This window comes from Nelumbo lutea, chromosome 4 (assembly GCF_056320005.1).
Source record: "Nelumbo lutea isolate HS-2025 chromosome 4, American lotus-T2T, whole genome shotgun sequence".
Lineage (NCBI taxonomy): Eukaryota > Viridiplantae > Streptophyta > Magnoliopsida > Proteales > Nelumbonaceae > Nelumbo > Nelumbo lutea.
Window position 1 is genome coordinate 8,922,692 of NC_142687.1, and position 18,105 is coordinate 8,940,796.

Here is an 18,105-nt window from a genome sequence, read left to right on the forward strand (position 1 = left end):
TAGTAAGTTTTCTTTTGCTGGGGGAATTCTATAATTTTGATTTATGATGAGTTACCATTATGTAACAAGTTGTCATAATGTGACAATGAAGGTCATTAGTTGTCTGATGTGACAATGGAGGTGATGAAGTGTCTGTGAAGTAATCTTTGAGGAGGTAAAAGTGTTAAGCCTAGGATTATTAAGTTACCTCTCAAGTAATTTCTAAATTTTAAATGGGTGAAAGTATCTAGGAAGTTACTTATCACCCCTTAAGTAACTCCAAGTTGGCACTTGGTAACTGCTGAAATAGGAGCTGAAAGCTGAATCTGAAAAGATTCCAAATTTAAAAATGTGGCATTCAGCATTTCAGTAACTCAAAACCTACTTAATTGCTGAATGATGAAAAACAGATACTGAGTGGTTATTTTACCCCAAAAAAATTTATCATATACAAACAATATCCCCAGATTTAAACCATTTTTATGTTTGAAATCTTTTCAACGTTCCCCATAAACACCCTTGTACAGATACTCCAGCTCCAGCCAAGCTATCAGTTAGGGTGTTAGCCGATATAGGGATCCACTAAAATGAGCAGACAAGCTGCTTCAAATGGATTTGGGTTCCCTAACCAAATTTCTAAACCTCCAGGGTGACTCCTGAAAAAAGCCAAGAAATAACAACTTGGCAATCACCTTCTATTTGTACATTTCTCAAATTTTGTTGTGCCATCATCTTGTGACCTTGGATTAAAGCCAGCATCTCTGCTCTCAAAGAGTTGCCAAAGCCAACAGCCCCTGAAAAGCTCATCAAGTTGCTGCCACCCTTTACCACCCACCAGGGTTGCCTAAACAGCACCCATCAAAACTACATTTCAGCCTGCAAGCCTCAGGGAGTTTGCCAATTGATTGTCCTCTGTAGTCTTCTAAGTGACACACTAGCAATAAAGTTCTATCGCCTTTAACCAACCATCCATCTGTCTTCACATCTTGAAACTCATATACCAGTACCCAATGTGCAATTCTTACTTTAACTAGTTCAATGAGAATTTACACTGTGTTCTTTATTTTCAAACACTATTGCATTTATCTCTCTCCAAATGTATGGCATTACAGCAGCCCTTGTGTTATGCCATAGAAGTGCCATTATGTTGGTGTGGCAGCCCATGATATCTTGTGAAAACCACTCTATTATGGTTTGTATTACAACCCAATTTCTACCAAATAGAGAAAATATATATATATATATATATATATATATATATATATATATATATCAATTCCAGACCCAGCTAGTATAATGACATGAGAGGAAAAGATGATTAGAACCTTCTCTGCTCTTGAAACATAGAATGCACACATGTGGGAATAAGCACTGCAATATCCTTTTCCTTTGGAAGTCTATTACAAGTGTTGATGGTTTGGAGAGAGGCTTCCCAACAGAAAACCTACTTTTGGGAGAGGACCAACCCAGAAAGCTTTCCAAGGAAAAGGGGACAAATTAGCCTCGGCATTAGATTGATCTAGTAGTTTAAAGGAAGAAGTAACAGGGAAAATACCATTAAGGCAGGGAAGCCACACCCTATCATCACACACCCCCCCCCAAAAAAAAAAAAAACAGAAGAAGAAAAACAAGATCAAAATTGTGAACAAGGCCCACTGGCTCAATCTCTTCTCTTTCTATTAATCCTCCCCTCAAACCCAGGTTCCAAGAAATATCTCTATTAATAAGGTTGCCACATCAGAAATGGATTTGTTTTTTATGCAAAGAAAGTTATAAATCCTAGGAAAGAGATGCAAAGGGGTAATTCAAAACACTAAGAACATTAAATATTAGAAACCATGACCTCCACTAGGGCAACTTAACTCTGAACTCATGAACAACTCTTTCTATTTTTCTTGTTGAACAAGAAATTCAAATTCAAAGAACATACTCAAATTATTCCTTTTTTATAAACACACTCCAATAAAGAAGGCCATATTGATCAACATCATGGGCAGCACAACTATATAGTTTGTGGGTTCCATGTGTCCGAATGATGGGATACAGGACTCCCATCCACATATTTGCACACTGAGCTGAAGACCTTGAATACCCTGAAGGTTCTTTACTCTCACCATTAAATTGATTTTAAATCCAACTGCTAGTGCTTTCTACTTCAACTCTTGGTAACCTTTCTAGCATTTACTACACAACACATTTGCAGATAATGCAATTTATTATCAGTCTGGTGCAGATGAGATAATGATATGGAATTGTAGAGAACACTGATGTAGGCCCCACTGCAGTGGTCCCCACTGTGTTCGTAGGACAGCAGTGTAGTTATTTGTTTCAGTTATAGTAGTGTCAGTTTGAGCCAGTTTGTTAATTCAGTTGTTATTTATTTCAGTTTTTATTTACTTTATTTATTATGTAAGTACCAAGGGCAGATGTGTCCTTTCCATTATGTACTAAACATAACCTATAAATATTAAGAGAGTGGCAGCGGCAGATTAGGATTTGCAAACCTAATCTATTCTCCCTCCTTTCAACAACTTGTGTTCTCTTGTTTCTCTTCTATTCTCTCTCCTTTCTCTCGCTTTCTCTTCTGTTTTGCAAACCTAAAACCTTTTAGGATTCAAGACTGATTACAGTCTTGATCTTCTACTTGGTATCAGAGCCTATCTAGGGCTTCTCATGTGTGTCTAGTCCGGCTGACCACATGAGGACTAGCTAGGGCTGGAAGCTTTGAAGAAGTTTTCCGGTGGCTGAATCTTGGAGATTACCAGGAGAGGTTCGCAGCAGTTGAAGACTTGCCGCGGCTTGCAGAGAGTTGGTAATCAGGAAGAGGCAACGAAGGTTAGGGTTCAGGTAACCCTAGAAGACAGTAAACTCAAGTACATAAGTAAGTTTTTTTTTACTAAGTTTCAGAGACTGCAATCAGTCGAGATAGGTTGGACCTATCTAGAAAGAGGGGCCGAACTGTGTTCAAGTCTGTTCTAGAGTTTGGCTTGCCGAACTGTGTTTAAGTTTGTTTCTAGGGTTTGACTGTTGGGCCGAACCCCCCTCTTCAAAGGTGATTAGTTGTTAGGATTTCATATTGCCCTATGACAAGTCCCACTTGTGCGGACTGCTTCGAGAGTACAGCTGAGGACTTACTTCAGACCTACAACTGAAACCCTAGTTTTTGCTCTCGCAGCAGTGGGCCCCACAGTAGTGATTTCAGAAAATAGCATCTCAGATTGATAGGCTGCCTGGTACTGTGCATGCCGATTGATTTCAGATCAGATTTGAGTTGATTTCTTGCATATACTATGATAGGCGATTGATTTCAGATCAAATTTGGGTTGGCTTCAGATCAGATCAGATTTGTGTTGGTTTCGGATCAGATTTCAAACTTACTTGTTTGACTCTTTTTTCTGGTATAATTGCTCTAACAGTTTGTAGCCACTGAATCTTGATCAAAGATGGAGTTTAAGGGTCAAGGAGCAAGTAGTTTTGGAAACCACAGTTATGGTAGTGTATCTAAAACCGGGTTTCAGATTACAACTATGAGATTTGATGGGTCAAATTATTTGGAGTGGGCGCAATCAGCCATGATGGCTATTGGAGGAAGGGGAAAACTGGGTTACCTCTTGGGAGATGTGAAAGAACCTTCCAAAAAGGACCCAACATACACCAAATGGGTTCAAGAGAACTATTTAGTTATGGCATGGCTGTGTAATTCTATGCAGCCACATATCATCCGAAATTACTTATGAGCAAAGACAGCCAAAGAGATATGGGATGTTGTGAAAGAAACCTATTCCCAACCCCTTAATGTTGCCAGAGCCTATGAACTGAAGTGTGAGGTGAACAGCCTTAAACAAGGAGAGAAGCCAGTTTCTATCTACTTCTCTACTTTGAAATCCTTGGGGCATGAGATTGACCATCTAGAGACCCTTGAGTGGGAGAGTCCCAAAGATGCACACTCACATAAAGCAAGTCAAGACGAATAGGGTATTTGAGTTTTTGGCTGGTTTGAATTCAGAATATGACATTGTGCGACAACAGATAGTGTGACTCTTTCTCAAGCATATTCCCTGGTGCATGGTGAAGAGACCATGAGGAAAGTCATGATGCAGCCTCAGCCCTCTTTCCCAGCCTTGACAGCTATTAAACCCAAGCCAGGGGTGACTCAGAAAGGGACCGGAAGAATGAAGATAAACGGGATATGGTATGTGAACATTGCAAGAAACCCAAGCACACAAAAGATACTTGTTGGAAGCTACATCCTCACTTGGTCCCAGCAAAACTAAGAAATAAGAAGGGTAATGCTCATATGGCAGTGAACACTAATTCAACACCCTCATCAGGCACATCCCTGGAGACTTTAGCTGTTGTTTGGGCTGCCATCATACAGTTGGAAAAGGAAGTTGGGAGTTCAACTCAGCCATCTCAGTCACCATCAGCTCCTGCCACATCTGCATTTGCACATTCAGGTACTCGAGCCTCAGCTTACCATGCTTCAGCTCCAAGTAATACTGATCACTGCTAGGTAATAGATCCAGGTGCATCTGACCATATGACTAGCTTGCCATCTTTGTTCACTTCTTATCACTTGTCCTCTGGCCGAGATAGAGTATCCATTGTTGATGGCTCGCTTGTTCCCATTTCGAGCAAGGGGGACATCAAGCTATCGGATACTATCTCTTTATCTTCTGTCTTACATGTTCCTAAGCTTGATACTAACCTGCTTTCAGTTAGTCGTATTACCAAACACATGAACTGTTCAATAACCTTTTTCCCTGACCGATGTGTTTTTCAGGATTTGGAGACGAGGAAGGTGATTGGGACTGGCCGTGAGACGAACGGAATCTATCTGCTTGGAGAGAGTTCTCGTCGGGAGGAGTCAGTGGATAAGAAGTCTTTTGTTTCCCAGTCTGTGAGTTTGGTTATGCTTTGGCATAATCAATTAGGTCATTTGTCTTTTAAGTCTTTGAAAAGTCTATTTCCTGCTTTATTTGAGTCTGTTGAATTATCAAAGTTGAGGTGTGAGAGTTGTGAGTTTGCCAAACATTGTAGAACCCCTTATTCTTTAAATAATAAAAGGAGTAATTCCTCTTTTGATATTGTGCATACTGATGTTTGGGGGTCATATCATATCTCTTCTATGGGTGGGTACAGATATTTTCTACTGTTTGTTGATGACCATACCCGGTTTTCTTGGGTCTATCTTATGCGTTCTCGGGATGAGGTTCATGCTCTGACCCAAAACTTCCATCAGATGGTTCTCACTCAGTTTGGGACCAAAATCAAAGTCCTTAGATCTGATAATGCAAAGGAATACTTTGCTCAACAATTGACCTCCTACCTTCTTAGCCATGGAGTTATTCACCAGAGCACTTGCCCTTATACACCACAACAGAACGGCGTTGCCGAAAGGAAGAATAGGCATATCTTGGAGGTGGCAAGAAGCATTATGTTTACCTCCAATGTACCTATTCGCTTCTGGGGTGATGCTATCCTCACGGCAGTTTATCTCATTAATCAAGCTCCTTCCCGGGTCCTTGATATGAGAACCCCCTTTTCCCTTCTATACCCAGACGAGGAGTTGTTCATTGTTCCCCTTAAAACCTTTGGTTGTACCTGCTTCGTTCAGCTTCTCGGGCCTCATCATTCCAAATTTGAACCTAAGGCCTCCAAATGCATTTTCCTTGGTTATGCACAAACTCAAAAGGGTTATTGCTGCTATGATCTGGCTTCAGGGAAACGGTTTGTCTCCATGAATGTCACCTTCTTTGAGGAGACACCCTATTATCCTAGGGTTTCTCCTCAGGGGGAGAGCAATGAGAGTGGGGTTGTTTTGAGTTTCCTTCCTCGGGGGGAGAGCAGTGAAAGTGGAAGTGGGGCTGGTAGGAGTGGGACTGTTCCTTTACCTATTACACTGGGTAATGAAGGTTGTAGTGGTGAGGGTGGTCAGAGGGAGCCGAAGTTGATAGTCTATCACAGGCGATGCAGGTAGGTTGATCCTAGTCTTCGATAGTCCCGGCCAGCTCCAGTTCCTTCTGCGCCTCCAGATCCAGAGCCTACTGAGATACCTCTCACTGTTGCCACTTCCCCTCCTGTGGATGACCTTGATCTCCCTATTGCCATTTGCAAAGGGAAACGACATTGCACCGCTTCTACAGTTCACAGCATCTCACAGTTCTTATCCTATGATCGTCTATCACCATCTTACCTGTCCTATCTCACTTTCATTGCCGATGTCCCTATTCCAAGAACAGTGCAAGAAGCCTTATCAGTTCCAGAATGGAAAGATGCAATGCAAGTCGAAATGGATGCCCTGTTGAAGAATAATACTTGGGCACTGGTTGACCCACCAAAAGGTAAAGCATAATGCTGATGGCTCTATTGAAAAGTACAAAGACCGGCTGGTTGCAAAGGGGTTCACTCAGACTTATGGTATAGACTTCTTGGAGACCTTTGCCCCAGTAGCCAAGATGACCACCATTCAAGTTTTGTTATCCCTTGCAGCAAATCATTCTTGGCCCCTGTTTCAGATGGATGTTAAAAATGCCTTTTCTGAATGGAGACTTACAAGAAGAGGTTTACATGCAGTTGCCTCCTGGATTCTATGATACAGAGACAGGTAAAAGGTTTGCTGACTGAACAAGGCATTGTATGGTCTGAAACAGTCACCTAGAGCCTGGTTTGATAGGTTCAGATTAGCCCTTGGAAGGTTTGGTTATGTACAGGCCCAGTCAGATCATACACTATTCATCAAGAGGGGGGAGTCCTCTCTGACACTACTAACAGTATATGTTGATGATATTGTGGTGACAGAAAATGACAGTCATGAGATTGAATCCCTCAAACAGCTCCTTCATCAAGAGTTTGAGGTGAAAGATCTTGGTGCACTATGGTACTTTTTGGGTATTGAGGTTGCTAGATCCAAGCAGGGGATTTTTATCTCTCAGAGAAAATATGTTCTAGATTTGTTGACGAAAACTGGAAAGTTTGGTGTTAAGCCGGCCGATACACTCATCGAACAAAATCACAAGATTAGTGCAAAGGGTGGGGAGCCTCTTGAAGACAAAGTTATGTTCCAACGGTTGGTTGGAAAGCTTTTATATCTCTGCCTCACTTGGCCAGATATCAGCTATGCAGTTAGTGTTGTTAGCCAGTACATGCACTCCCCTAGAACTTCTCATCTTCTTGCGGCAGAGAGAATATTAGCATACTTGAAGAGATGCCCGGGTAGAGGTATATTGCTCAAGAACAATAGTCACATGAGGGTGGAAGTCTATACAGATGTCGATTGGGCTGGAAGTGTTGATGACAGAAGGTCTACCTCTGGATATTGTGCCCTGGTGGGAGGTAACATTGTCTCTTGGAGGAATAAGAAGCAGAATGTTGTTTCCTGCTCCAGTGCTGAAGCGGAATACAGGTCAATGGCTAATGGAGTAGCTGAAATCTTATGGCTGAGGTCACTACTTGAAGAGTTGGGTATTGACTATGAAAAGCCCTTAATGTTGTATTGTGATAACCAGACAGTTATTAATATAGCCCACAACCCAGTGCAGCATGACAGAACTAAACATATCGAAGTTGATCGACACTTTGTGCGAGAAAGGGTCACATCACAAGAAGTGTGTCTTTCGTACATCACATCTAATATGCAACTCGCGGATATCCTCACCAAGGTTGTACCAAGGAAGAAGTTAGAGGCAGACCTATCCAAGTTGGGCATGATAGATATCTACTCCCAACTTGAGGGGGAGTGTAGAGAACACTGATGTGGGTCTCACTGCAATGGTCCCCACTGTGTTCGTAGGACAGCAGTGTAGTTATTTGTTTCAGTTATAGTAGTGTCAGTTTGAGCCAGTTTGTTAATTCAGTTGTTATTTATTTCAGTTTTTATTTACTTTATTTATTATGTAAGTACCAAGGGCAGATGTGTCATTTCCATTATGTACTAAACATAACCTATAAATATTAAGAGAGTGGCGGTGGCAAATTAGTAAGAATCTGTCCCTCCTTTCAACAACTTGTGTTCTCTTGTTTCTCTTCTATTCTCTCTCCTTTCTCTCGCTTTCTCTTCTGTTTTGCAAACCTAAAACCTTTTAGGATTCAGGACTGATTACAGTCTTGATCTTCTACTGGAATTACAATCGATAAATGCCAAGCTATGCCACCCAATAACAAGCATGTCATTATTCTAGTCCCATGGTCAAATGAAAGCCTTCCCTTCTTCCTCCTAAGCCCTAACTATAGTCAGTGTTTCCACCTATTTGACAAAGAGAAGACAAGGGAAAAGGACGATCTCCGGGCTCCAGCAAGTAGGATCATGAGCTGAGCCTTCAAGCAAAAGCACCTTAGTCAGATATTACAGGTAATTTGCCTTCAGTTAAGGAACTCCAGGTATTATAATAACAGCAAAAATCACCTAATTTCTTCCCCTCGCGCTGTACATAAAGAACAAAAGAACTATCTATGCATAAAAGTTATTCCTTTGATAACAAAACATGCATTAAGAATTTGATAGGTGAAGATGGACTGAAAGTAAATGCTAATTAACTGGTGATCAGTACAAGGCATGGAAATGGGGAAAACATTAGCATAAGTAAAGCAAAGCACAGAAAAAGACACAAATTATTACTAACCTGGATATTCCCGACCTTGATAATGAGGCCAATTTGGATTTCCCCATGTCTACAAGCATTTACGAATAGAAGAAAATATGTAAATACATGAAAGAATAAAATTAATAAACCTCATTCTGCATCAACTTTGTGATATAGTAATCCAATAAAAAAGAACCCAAAATCACTACTTAGAGGAAGCCTTCCAAGACAAGAAAAGGAATATGGGGTAACATATGAGAGATATGTAATCCACGCTCCAGAAAATCGAATGAGATTTTACATAAATTTTAATATTTGTGTATCTAAATGACTTGCAGACATGAGGAGACTTTCAGAAGAATATGAAATATATAAAATCATAGTATTACTGATGCTTGTACCAAAGAAGTGAGCGGATATGGGCCACTCAGAAAAATATAATGATGCCTAATGAAATTGATTATGTATATAACTTATCAAGAAAATTTGATTATGCATATAACTTTATGGATACAACAAAGGAAATAAAGAACTTGATTTAACACCATTACTACACATTCATTATGAACCTTAAAGAAAATAAAATTAACAGAAGGTGATTTGAGCAGAATGAAACAATCCCAACCTTCAAATTGCAAATCAGAAAAAGAGGCAACCAAGTACAAGTGCCTTATCAGGGATTTAAATTTTTGGGCTTCTTTTCGCTTGGCCCTCTTCAAGTTAAATGCAACTTATCTATGTTGATTACATGCTTGATGGACCCCTAATGGCCAGAAAAAAAAATAATTGATTTATAATTATCCAGAGATTATCTGTCTCTTTGCATAGAATGCCATAATTTTCATGGGACAAAACATCTTCTACAAAGCAGGCAAAAAGAAAGTCCTCAGAGTTTTGCATGATTTATATTATGGAAAGTGAGCTTCTAATTCAAGTTTGATCCAGTTTCCCCATAAATCACAATTTATCAGCTTTTTGAGTTCTTATCTTTTCTACTAATGCCTTAAGCATGAGAAAGTGATCTATCAAGTCAGTCCTATTCGCAGTCAAAATTTCGAGGAAGTGATGAACTGAGGCCAGAAAGGGACGTTTAAGCCATCACAGGACGTTTCATACCCTTCATGAATGAAATTTAACAGTAACAAGTTTGGAACAAGTTAGCAAGACATGATAACATTAAAGCATCAATAGAGGAGGGAGGAAGAAGAAAGTATAAAATTCTAAATCCAACAGTTCGTCAAGAGGTGGTTAAAGAACCATAATCTTTTCTATTGCATCTTAGCAATAAAAAGGACAGCAGGAAAAACTAATTGCCCCGCCACTAATCGTAACAGAGAGCCCAACGTTCCTCAACTCACGTAAACAAATAAGGGAAATCACAGGGAACGCCTCGCGCCCCCAACCAAGTAAATAAAATGCGTCAAACAACACAACACTGGAAGTACGCATGCACTTTGGCACTCCATTCTTTCACTTTCCATGAGCCAGATAACAATATTCAGAGAAACGAACAAAGATAGTCTAGTAACTAAAAGGCCGGCTTAACGGAAAACTGCTAACCCTGATTCGTAGCAGAATAAAAAGGGTGTGTGTGAATTGTCTACCTGATTGGACTGAACATAAGCTTCAGGAAACCGAGGAGAAGGTTGGGGATGGTGGTGAAGAGGAGGGGGAGGAGGCACGTGCGGTGGTCGAGAAGGGGTAGGGTACTGGTTGTGGTGAGGGTGCCCGGGAAACGGCGGAACGGAATTGTGGTGAGGCGTAGGATAAATTTGCTGATGATCGGAATGAAGGGGCCACTGCGGCACCTGTTGTTGATGTTGCTGATGAGGGTGCAGCGGAGGAGTTTGCGAAGGTTGATACTGAAACTGGCCGGAGTACCAGGGCCCCTGAGGTGGTGGTGGTCTCAGTTGAGAATCTGCAATTGGTGGTTGTGGTGGCAGTGGTGGAGCTGCTCCCGCCATTGCTGGTCTCATGAATCTGTGAGGTTGTTGAAGAGCATCCATTTGTAATATCTCCTGTTTCTCTTCGCAAGTAAGGGGGAGCTTTTGATCTTCTAACGGGAATTTGGAAGGATGGTGGATATGATTTGGAGTAGAGAAGCGGGAACAAATAGACGAATTAGGGAGGGTAGAGGGGATTTGGGTGGGAGGGGAGAAATAGGGAGAGAGCCAATACAGATTACAGTGTACAGAACAGACAGGGGAGGAGGCCAGGAGGCAGGAGGGATTTGTTTTTTACTCTTTTTAGGGCAAAATTCATTTTCTCCCCTAAACATAGCCAATGGTCAATACCTATAAGGTTACAGAAACCTCTTTTTTCATTTTAACTATTTATTTATTTCTCGTTTATTAGTAAAAGTGCAGGTGCAAGTATTAAAGATATGGTATTTGCCTATTTAGACTTGATTTTATAATAATCTGACTCACAACCAAAGGCAAAATACACATATGGATTATTTAATGCCTACACATTCAGATTTATTTTCAAATTCCCCTACAAATTTAGTATATTATAATTGATTGGTCATTTGGTTGAGCTAACCGGGGCCGTGGAAACTGCATTTTGGTTACGTAGGCCCAATGTTGTTGAGCTTTCAACTAGTGTATGGTTAATCTTGGTCTAATCTAAGCTTCTCTCCAAAATTAGGGGTGTTTATGGTTCGATTAATTAGGTATGTTTTTAAATTGAATAAAATTAGGGGTGATTGTGGTTCGATTAATCAGCATGGGCTTATTTTTTAAATCAAATCGGTATTATCAGTTTTTTGAAAAATTGTGAATCGAAATTAATTGGATTTTGTCAATTATAATATATTTTTATATATTATAAATACACATAATATATTATATTATAAATATAAATAATATAGTATATATTATAAATATATAATGTATGTAATTTATTTACAATATATAGATAATATATATATATATATGTGTGTATAAAAAATATATAACATACATATATATAATATATATACATACTTACATACATATATACATACATACATTGGTCCTGGTCCGTTCAATTAACCTCACTTTTGTTTCAGTTTTGCCAATTCCATTATGTTTTTCAATTTTTGATAAGCACCCCTACCCAAAATATGTAAGTATGTATATATGGCCAAGGAGATGGTGGGCTCTGGTGTAACGATTGGATTACTCCTTTGCAACATGTGGTTAAAGTTCAAATCTTGAAAACAATCTGTCTATATGTGTAATAGGGTCAGGATCGAGCTTGGGGTTGGTCCTTTTTACTTATAAAGAGGCAAGCCCAGCCCAAAACCCGGGCCACTCCAACCCATTAACAAATATGCTCACCATTAACTCTCTCACTCTCTCACTCACTTCCTCCTTCAGTAACTCGTGGCACTAATTCTCTCTTCTCTCTTACTCCATTGAATTCATTAACCTAATTTATATCTATTTCAATTTAACTATAATTCTAAATACACTAAATATATTTACATTAAATTATGATCATTGATAAAAAATAATTATATTAAAATAGAGATATTCAGTGATTAATTATATTATTAAGCCAAATAATCTGCTTTTTTTAAAAGATAGTTAATTTTTAAGTTAACAATCAAGTAATTTGCTTTTCAAACTAAATATTTACTTCAATTAACAAATAAAATCAATATTTTAAAAATTGGCTTAAACAGGTCAAACAGCTAGTTGTTCCTAATCCAATCAAATGTTAACAAGTTGGACTAATATACCAACGTGGACTAGTATACCAACGCAAGTTGGACTAGAGTCGAATTCAACCAGTTTGACAAGTTTCTGTAATTAGAATCAGGGTTTTGCTGTCATTTTATTCATTAAAACATGGATGTGCTCAAAACTATCCATATCTCCTCAACCACACCCCCGCCCCCCGAAAAAAAAAATGAGACCTAGGAACAACATCATGTTGGAAATGTGTTGGGACAGTTTTGTTGGGAGAAGATCTAAATTCCTTTTTCATGAATCAATCAAACAATTTGATTGGTAATAAGACCATTTATGTTTAATTAAAAATATAATATAATAAAGAAAGCCCTCTAATTTCCCCTTGATTTTCATTCTCATCAGTTTTGCTTGTTTCAACTTGGTTAGTACCCAAACCAGCTATCTATATGGAATCTAGGTTAATTGCATTGGATATTTGTGTTCGGGGCTGTTTAACCAATAATAACACACCCCATGCAACCCACACACAAAGTGATATATTGGACTGATTGCATGGCTTATATTCTCGGTTAAACAGACTTAAAGTCCAACTAATTTGAACCCACCTATATGCATATAATGAGATCACATCAACCCCCCACAAGGGGTGTCTCATAACGTCCCACAGCACATCCCAGCCATGTATTAGGAATATCTTCCGATGATGTTTCATTATTTCTTGTATTTATCATCTGTATATGTTTCCAATACAATACTAGAATGTGTTGTGGGACATTGTGGGGCAACCCCTTGTGGGGGCTGATGTGAACTCGCATATAACGTCATGGACATCACTTTTACACTATACACACTACATCCAATATTTTTTATTTAACAGTGTTCAATTCAAAACTTGACAAGTGGTGTTGGTAGTGGCGTTGGTAGTGGCCTATTGCAACCATATTAAATAGTTAGAACAACAATGGCCAAGAGTGATATCTTTTCTATAGCAGCATAGTCTAGGCATTGATTTTGAGTTAAAATTATAGTAAATTCTCAATTCTGTGTTCTGTGACTTATGATGGTAAATTCCAACGCCAATCAGTTGGTATCATAAAAGAGGCAATAAATCATGTGGTATTAAGCACAATCTAGGCCAAGAGTGATCTCTTTTCTATAGCAGCCTAGTCTAGGCATTGATTTTGAGTTAAAATTATAGTAAATTCTCAATTCTGTGTTCTGTGACTTATGATGGTAAATTCCAACGCCAATCAGTTGGTATCATAAAAGAGGCAATAAATCATGTGGTATTAAGCACAATCTAGGGTGTTACAGTCTGACATTGACTTAGTCTTACTTATGCTTTATGGGCTTATGTTGAATTGCACTATCATAAATATCATCAATATGATTTTTCGAAGAAGTGATGTTTCCTATTAGCAGATCTTCAAAAGCTCAACGTACTCTTTGAGGAGGGGTGGTCAACCTCACTGGGTGCCTAACCTTGGCACTCTTAAACCAACATCCCTTATGGGGGGGCCTTAGTTAATGGATAGCATGGCCAAGATTCCTCATGGGCACACACATACTCATGGGGGTAATGCATGGATTGGCACTACGCAGCCCACATGAAGGGGAGGCTTTCCATGCAAATTTGGCCCAAGCATGTCCCTACATCTCGTCAACCCCATGCCTAAACTAATCGAGCTACCCTATTGCCCATAGCGCATGGGTGTGCTCAGAGCCAGCAATTGTCTATCCTCATTGGCACATGTGCCTCTCATCATGGCAATCCCCCTTTGGTACGTAAGAGGGGCCTCCCATGGATTGATAAGAGCCACAGATAGCCCCGACCATGAGCTACAAGGTCATGATTCAGTGCCACTGACCTTGATGGAGCCATCATCGGGTCGACACATGGCCCTTAAACACATCAAACTTGTCATAGCTGCACAACTTTCTTCCACTACAAATCTACCTCGTGATAATTGGTATCATAGCAGATAAGCCAACTACTGTCGTAGCTGGTATCAGAGCAAACAACAAAGCCAATTGAAAGTGGTCTTCTTGACAAGCAGTCACATCATGGGGTGTAGTCCCTTGGCACTCCCACTCAGGTTCAAGCAAGCATCACGCACCAGACCTAACAAGAGGCTAATCATCGTGTCCCCATTCCAATGGCCCCGAAGCAGTGCTCATGCGGGGGCAAACACATGGGTCGTCTCATGGGAGGCATATTGTAGTGGTTTGAGTGGGGAGTGTCATGCTTCCTCATGGACATCAGTCGTTGTTCATTTTAGTGACGGATGAGCCTATATCTTGGTTTCATGACGGATGAGCCATTGTTTTGTAACTTGTCAAATTCACTACTAAGGTGGGGACGACAATCCGAAATTGGTTGGTGTTGATGGTTAGTCAAGGAATATCACTAAAGTGATAATTTTGCATCAGCAAGGGTCCTTTGTTGAAACCACAATATTGGAATGTTAGGAATGTGGGTACACTTGTCGTTGGAGTATGGTGGCATAACACCGGTATTGCATTGGAGGACATGCTCAACACACATCAATGTAGAACATTCGCAACATTAACACACATCACATAGGCGAATGCATTTTAGGCAACATCATGGGTAAAAGTTTCCACCACTCGCACATAAAAGCAGTCGGATCCTTGAGGCAAAACATATTGGGACCCCCTCGGAGTGAAGATGTAGCCCGAACACAAGGAGGTAAAGTATAGTTTCGAGGGCCAAAATAGCATAAGTCATGACTAAGTTTGAGTAATTCGAACATAACGAGGTGAAGTCCATAGGGCAATACAATGAAAGGGTTCCCAGGACACTACGTCAATAGCAGGAGAAAACCTATCACATCATATTTGGTAGCACCACCAAAAAGCTACCAAGAAGACGATCGAGCCTTGAGGTAAAGAGAACACAAGGCAGACCTCTAGGAAACACACACACATAACATCTTCGGGGGCTGTACACACATACACAAAGGACACATACACAGTCATTGTGTGGTTTGAGTAACCCCAACCCAACAGGTGAAGTCCAAGCAGACCAGCATGGTGAAATGGTTTTGTCCCCATAAATGGACATCAACATAGGTGAGACCTAGGTTGACTAGACAACCCTAACCCGGAGCACATGTGGATGGCGTGGAACACAGACACCCATTCACAAAGGAGTCATTGTTAGGATGACAACATACTGAGTGGGGGAGCCTGTCATGGTCTGACATAAGCTTAGTCTTACCTATGCTTTGTGGGCTTATGTTGAGTGGCATTATCATAAATGTTGTCAGTATGATTTTTCAGAGAAGTAATGTTTCCTATTGATAGATTTCCAAAAGCTTAACGTACTCTTTAAGGAGGGGTGGTTGATCTCCTTGGGTGCCTAACCCTAGCACTCCTAAACCAACATCCATTGTGAGACGGCCCTAGTTAATGCCTAGCATGGTTACCAGGGTCTTTCATGGGCATCAACATGCTCATGGGGATAGTGCATGGACCAGCACTACTCAATGCACATGAAGGAGAGGCTTTTCATGTGGGTCTGGCCCAAGCATGTCCCTACACCTCTCCAACCCCATGCCTAAGCTGATCGAGCTACCCCATTGCCCATAGCACATGGGTGTACTCAGGCCCAGCGGTTGCCTATCATTATCGACACAACAAATGCCTCACATCATTGACACAACATGTTTATATTAGATTTTTTATGGGTAAAAATGTCATTCTATTATTTACTTGGAAATCCTAGAAATCAAAAAAACATGGATAAGCTACAAAAATGAAAATGAACAATACATAGTGTTAATTGAATTTTTAGGGTTAGAATATAGATTTCCTCCTCACAAAATTGGTCCTTACACCCAACTCACAGCCCTTGTAGCCGTGCATTTGAAATGGGAATGGGCTACCCCTTATGTGGCCCCAATTACAATCGGGTTTTATTGGGTCAGATATGGTAGGTTGGATCACTAATAAGGTTGCTTCTAGTTCTATAAGTAACAAGCCCTACAGGGTTTGGTTCGGAATCGGATCTACATTAACGCAACCTAGACCCAACCCATTGACAACATCAAATTTAACCAATCTCACCAAAAGTACATGCCCTCAAAAATCCAAAATAGGTTAATCATGCGTTCCCATTGGGGAACTCGTTGATGGATAATTTACAAATTCGGAGTAGACCTATTCATAGGTTGAGCCAGGCTTTGTTTCTACAATAACAGAATATGCTTAGGCCCGAGCCCGAGCCTGACCTGTACATCGAGCCTAGGTTTTGAGACCGAGCCCGAACATCATATAAAGCCCGAAGCCCAAGATTGGTCAAAATTTTGTTTTTTTCCCTTTTTAATTCAATTAAAAACTAATTTATTTATATTAAAAGACCTCAAGGCCTAAAAATGAAAGATCTCATTATTACTTGAAAAAAGAGAAGAAAAAAATATTATATATATTTTTATTATATAATACATTATCAAGTAGTGCTCGGGCTTAGATTGGACTTTTTTGAGAAAGCCTGAGCTCGATACAAAAAAAGGTCGGCTATGATGCTTTAAGCCCAAACCCGAGCCTGCGGGCCTAAAATCCTGTCCAAGCCTAACTTAGATCAGGTTGAACTAGACCAGACCGCCAGGCTACCCGGCCCATAAACAGGTCTAATCCAAAGTTCTGGACGAGATATAAATAACGGAGAAATATGAATACACCCGATGCAAAATTCTAAATTCCAGCCCACCCTATAAACCACATCCTACCCGTGAATTTGGTATAAATTCACGGTGAGAATGCATTCCCTCATAGTATGAGACTATAAAATTCTGATCTGGGCTGATTGGTCATTCTCCCTATAAATGATAACATATCACAAATTCTTCTAGTTAAAGTAGGGTTATCTTCTCGCACACGTTATTTTACTTGTTCTTGGTGTTTTTGGAGCAGCGACAATATAATAATAATGGCTGTGAGATCGACACCTAAATTTGTAGAGATAGGATAGGAGAGGGCAGTGAGAATTTTACAACTTACAAAACAGCAATGGTGAAGGAATCCACGACATTTGTGTAGCTGTTGGCAAAGATCAATTTGTTTCCCCGGAACTATTCATTTGTACGTTCTACCTCATTCATGCCTTGCGTCTATTGGAATCAGTGACAATTATCCTCACAAATTTTCATTTGTAATAAATACCCCTTAAACTTTCATTTTATCACAAATATCTCCCTCTGGAATGGAATACATTAAATTATCAAAATACTCAATTGAGTTTTTATTATTTCCTTTATTTACCCTTTTCTCTTACACCCTTATTGATAAAAAAATACCTCCATTTTTCATATTTTAAAAAAGTATTCACCCTTTTCTCCCATAAATTAAGAAAAATCAAATAAAACCTTAAATTTATATATATCAATAGTATCTATCAGTAGGGATGGCAATATTCCTCATCCCCATTGTGTATCTAGCCTCCCCGACCGATGACAAGGATGGAGATTGCCTTGCTGGGTATGGGGATTAAAAAGGGATGCCCAATCTAGGATGGGGACAGGGATGAGGAATGAAATCCCCACCCCACCTTGATCCCAATTACCTATACTGCCTATAAAAGAGTAAATGCTACTTATTTATGGAATTTTCATTGGACATTTTCTACCCCCCTTGTCCAAGGATACAATGGGCATAAGAGAGGACATATATGTCATTTACTCTTATTTCAAAAACTGTCCACTTATAATTGTTTAGAAACTGACCACTTAAAAAAGTTGAGAAACTGTCCCGTAAATTTTAAATAGTTTTGTCTTAGAGATACTGCCATGTGCAAATGCACATACACTTTTACTAGTATATATTACATATATGTATATATATTA

General features: G+C 39.7%; 1 protein-coding gene across 1 annotated transcript in view; it reads right to left on the bottom strand.

Moving 5' to 3' along the window:
• LOC148853775 (Nucleotide-diphospho-sugar transferase family protein) overlaps nucleotides 1–10,832 on the bottom strand; it is a 36,837-nt gene extending 26,005 nt beyond the window's left edge. The window contains exons 1-2 of the mRNA XM_088983464.1: nucleotides 10,166–10,832; nucleotides 8,601–8,649 (exon numbers count right to left, since the gene is read on the bottom strand). Of these exons, the coding sequence (XP_088839590.1) occupies nucleotides 8,601–8,649; nucleotides 10,166–10,567 (451 nt within the window). The 5' untranslated portion in view covers nucleotides 10,568–10,832. The remainder of the gene's footprint in view (nucleotides 1–8,600; nucleotides 8,650–10,165) is intronic.
• Nucleotides 10,833–18,105: the final 7,273 nt, after the last annotated feature.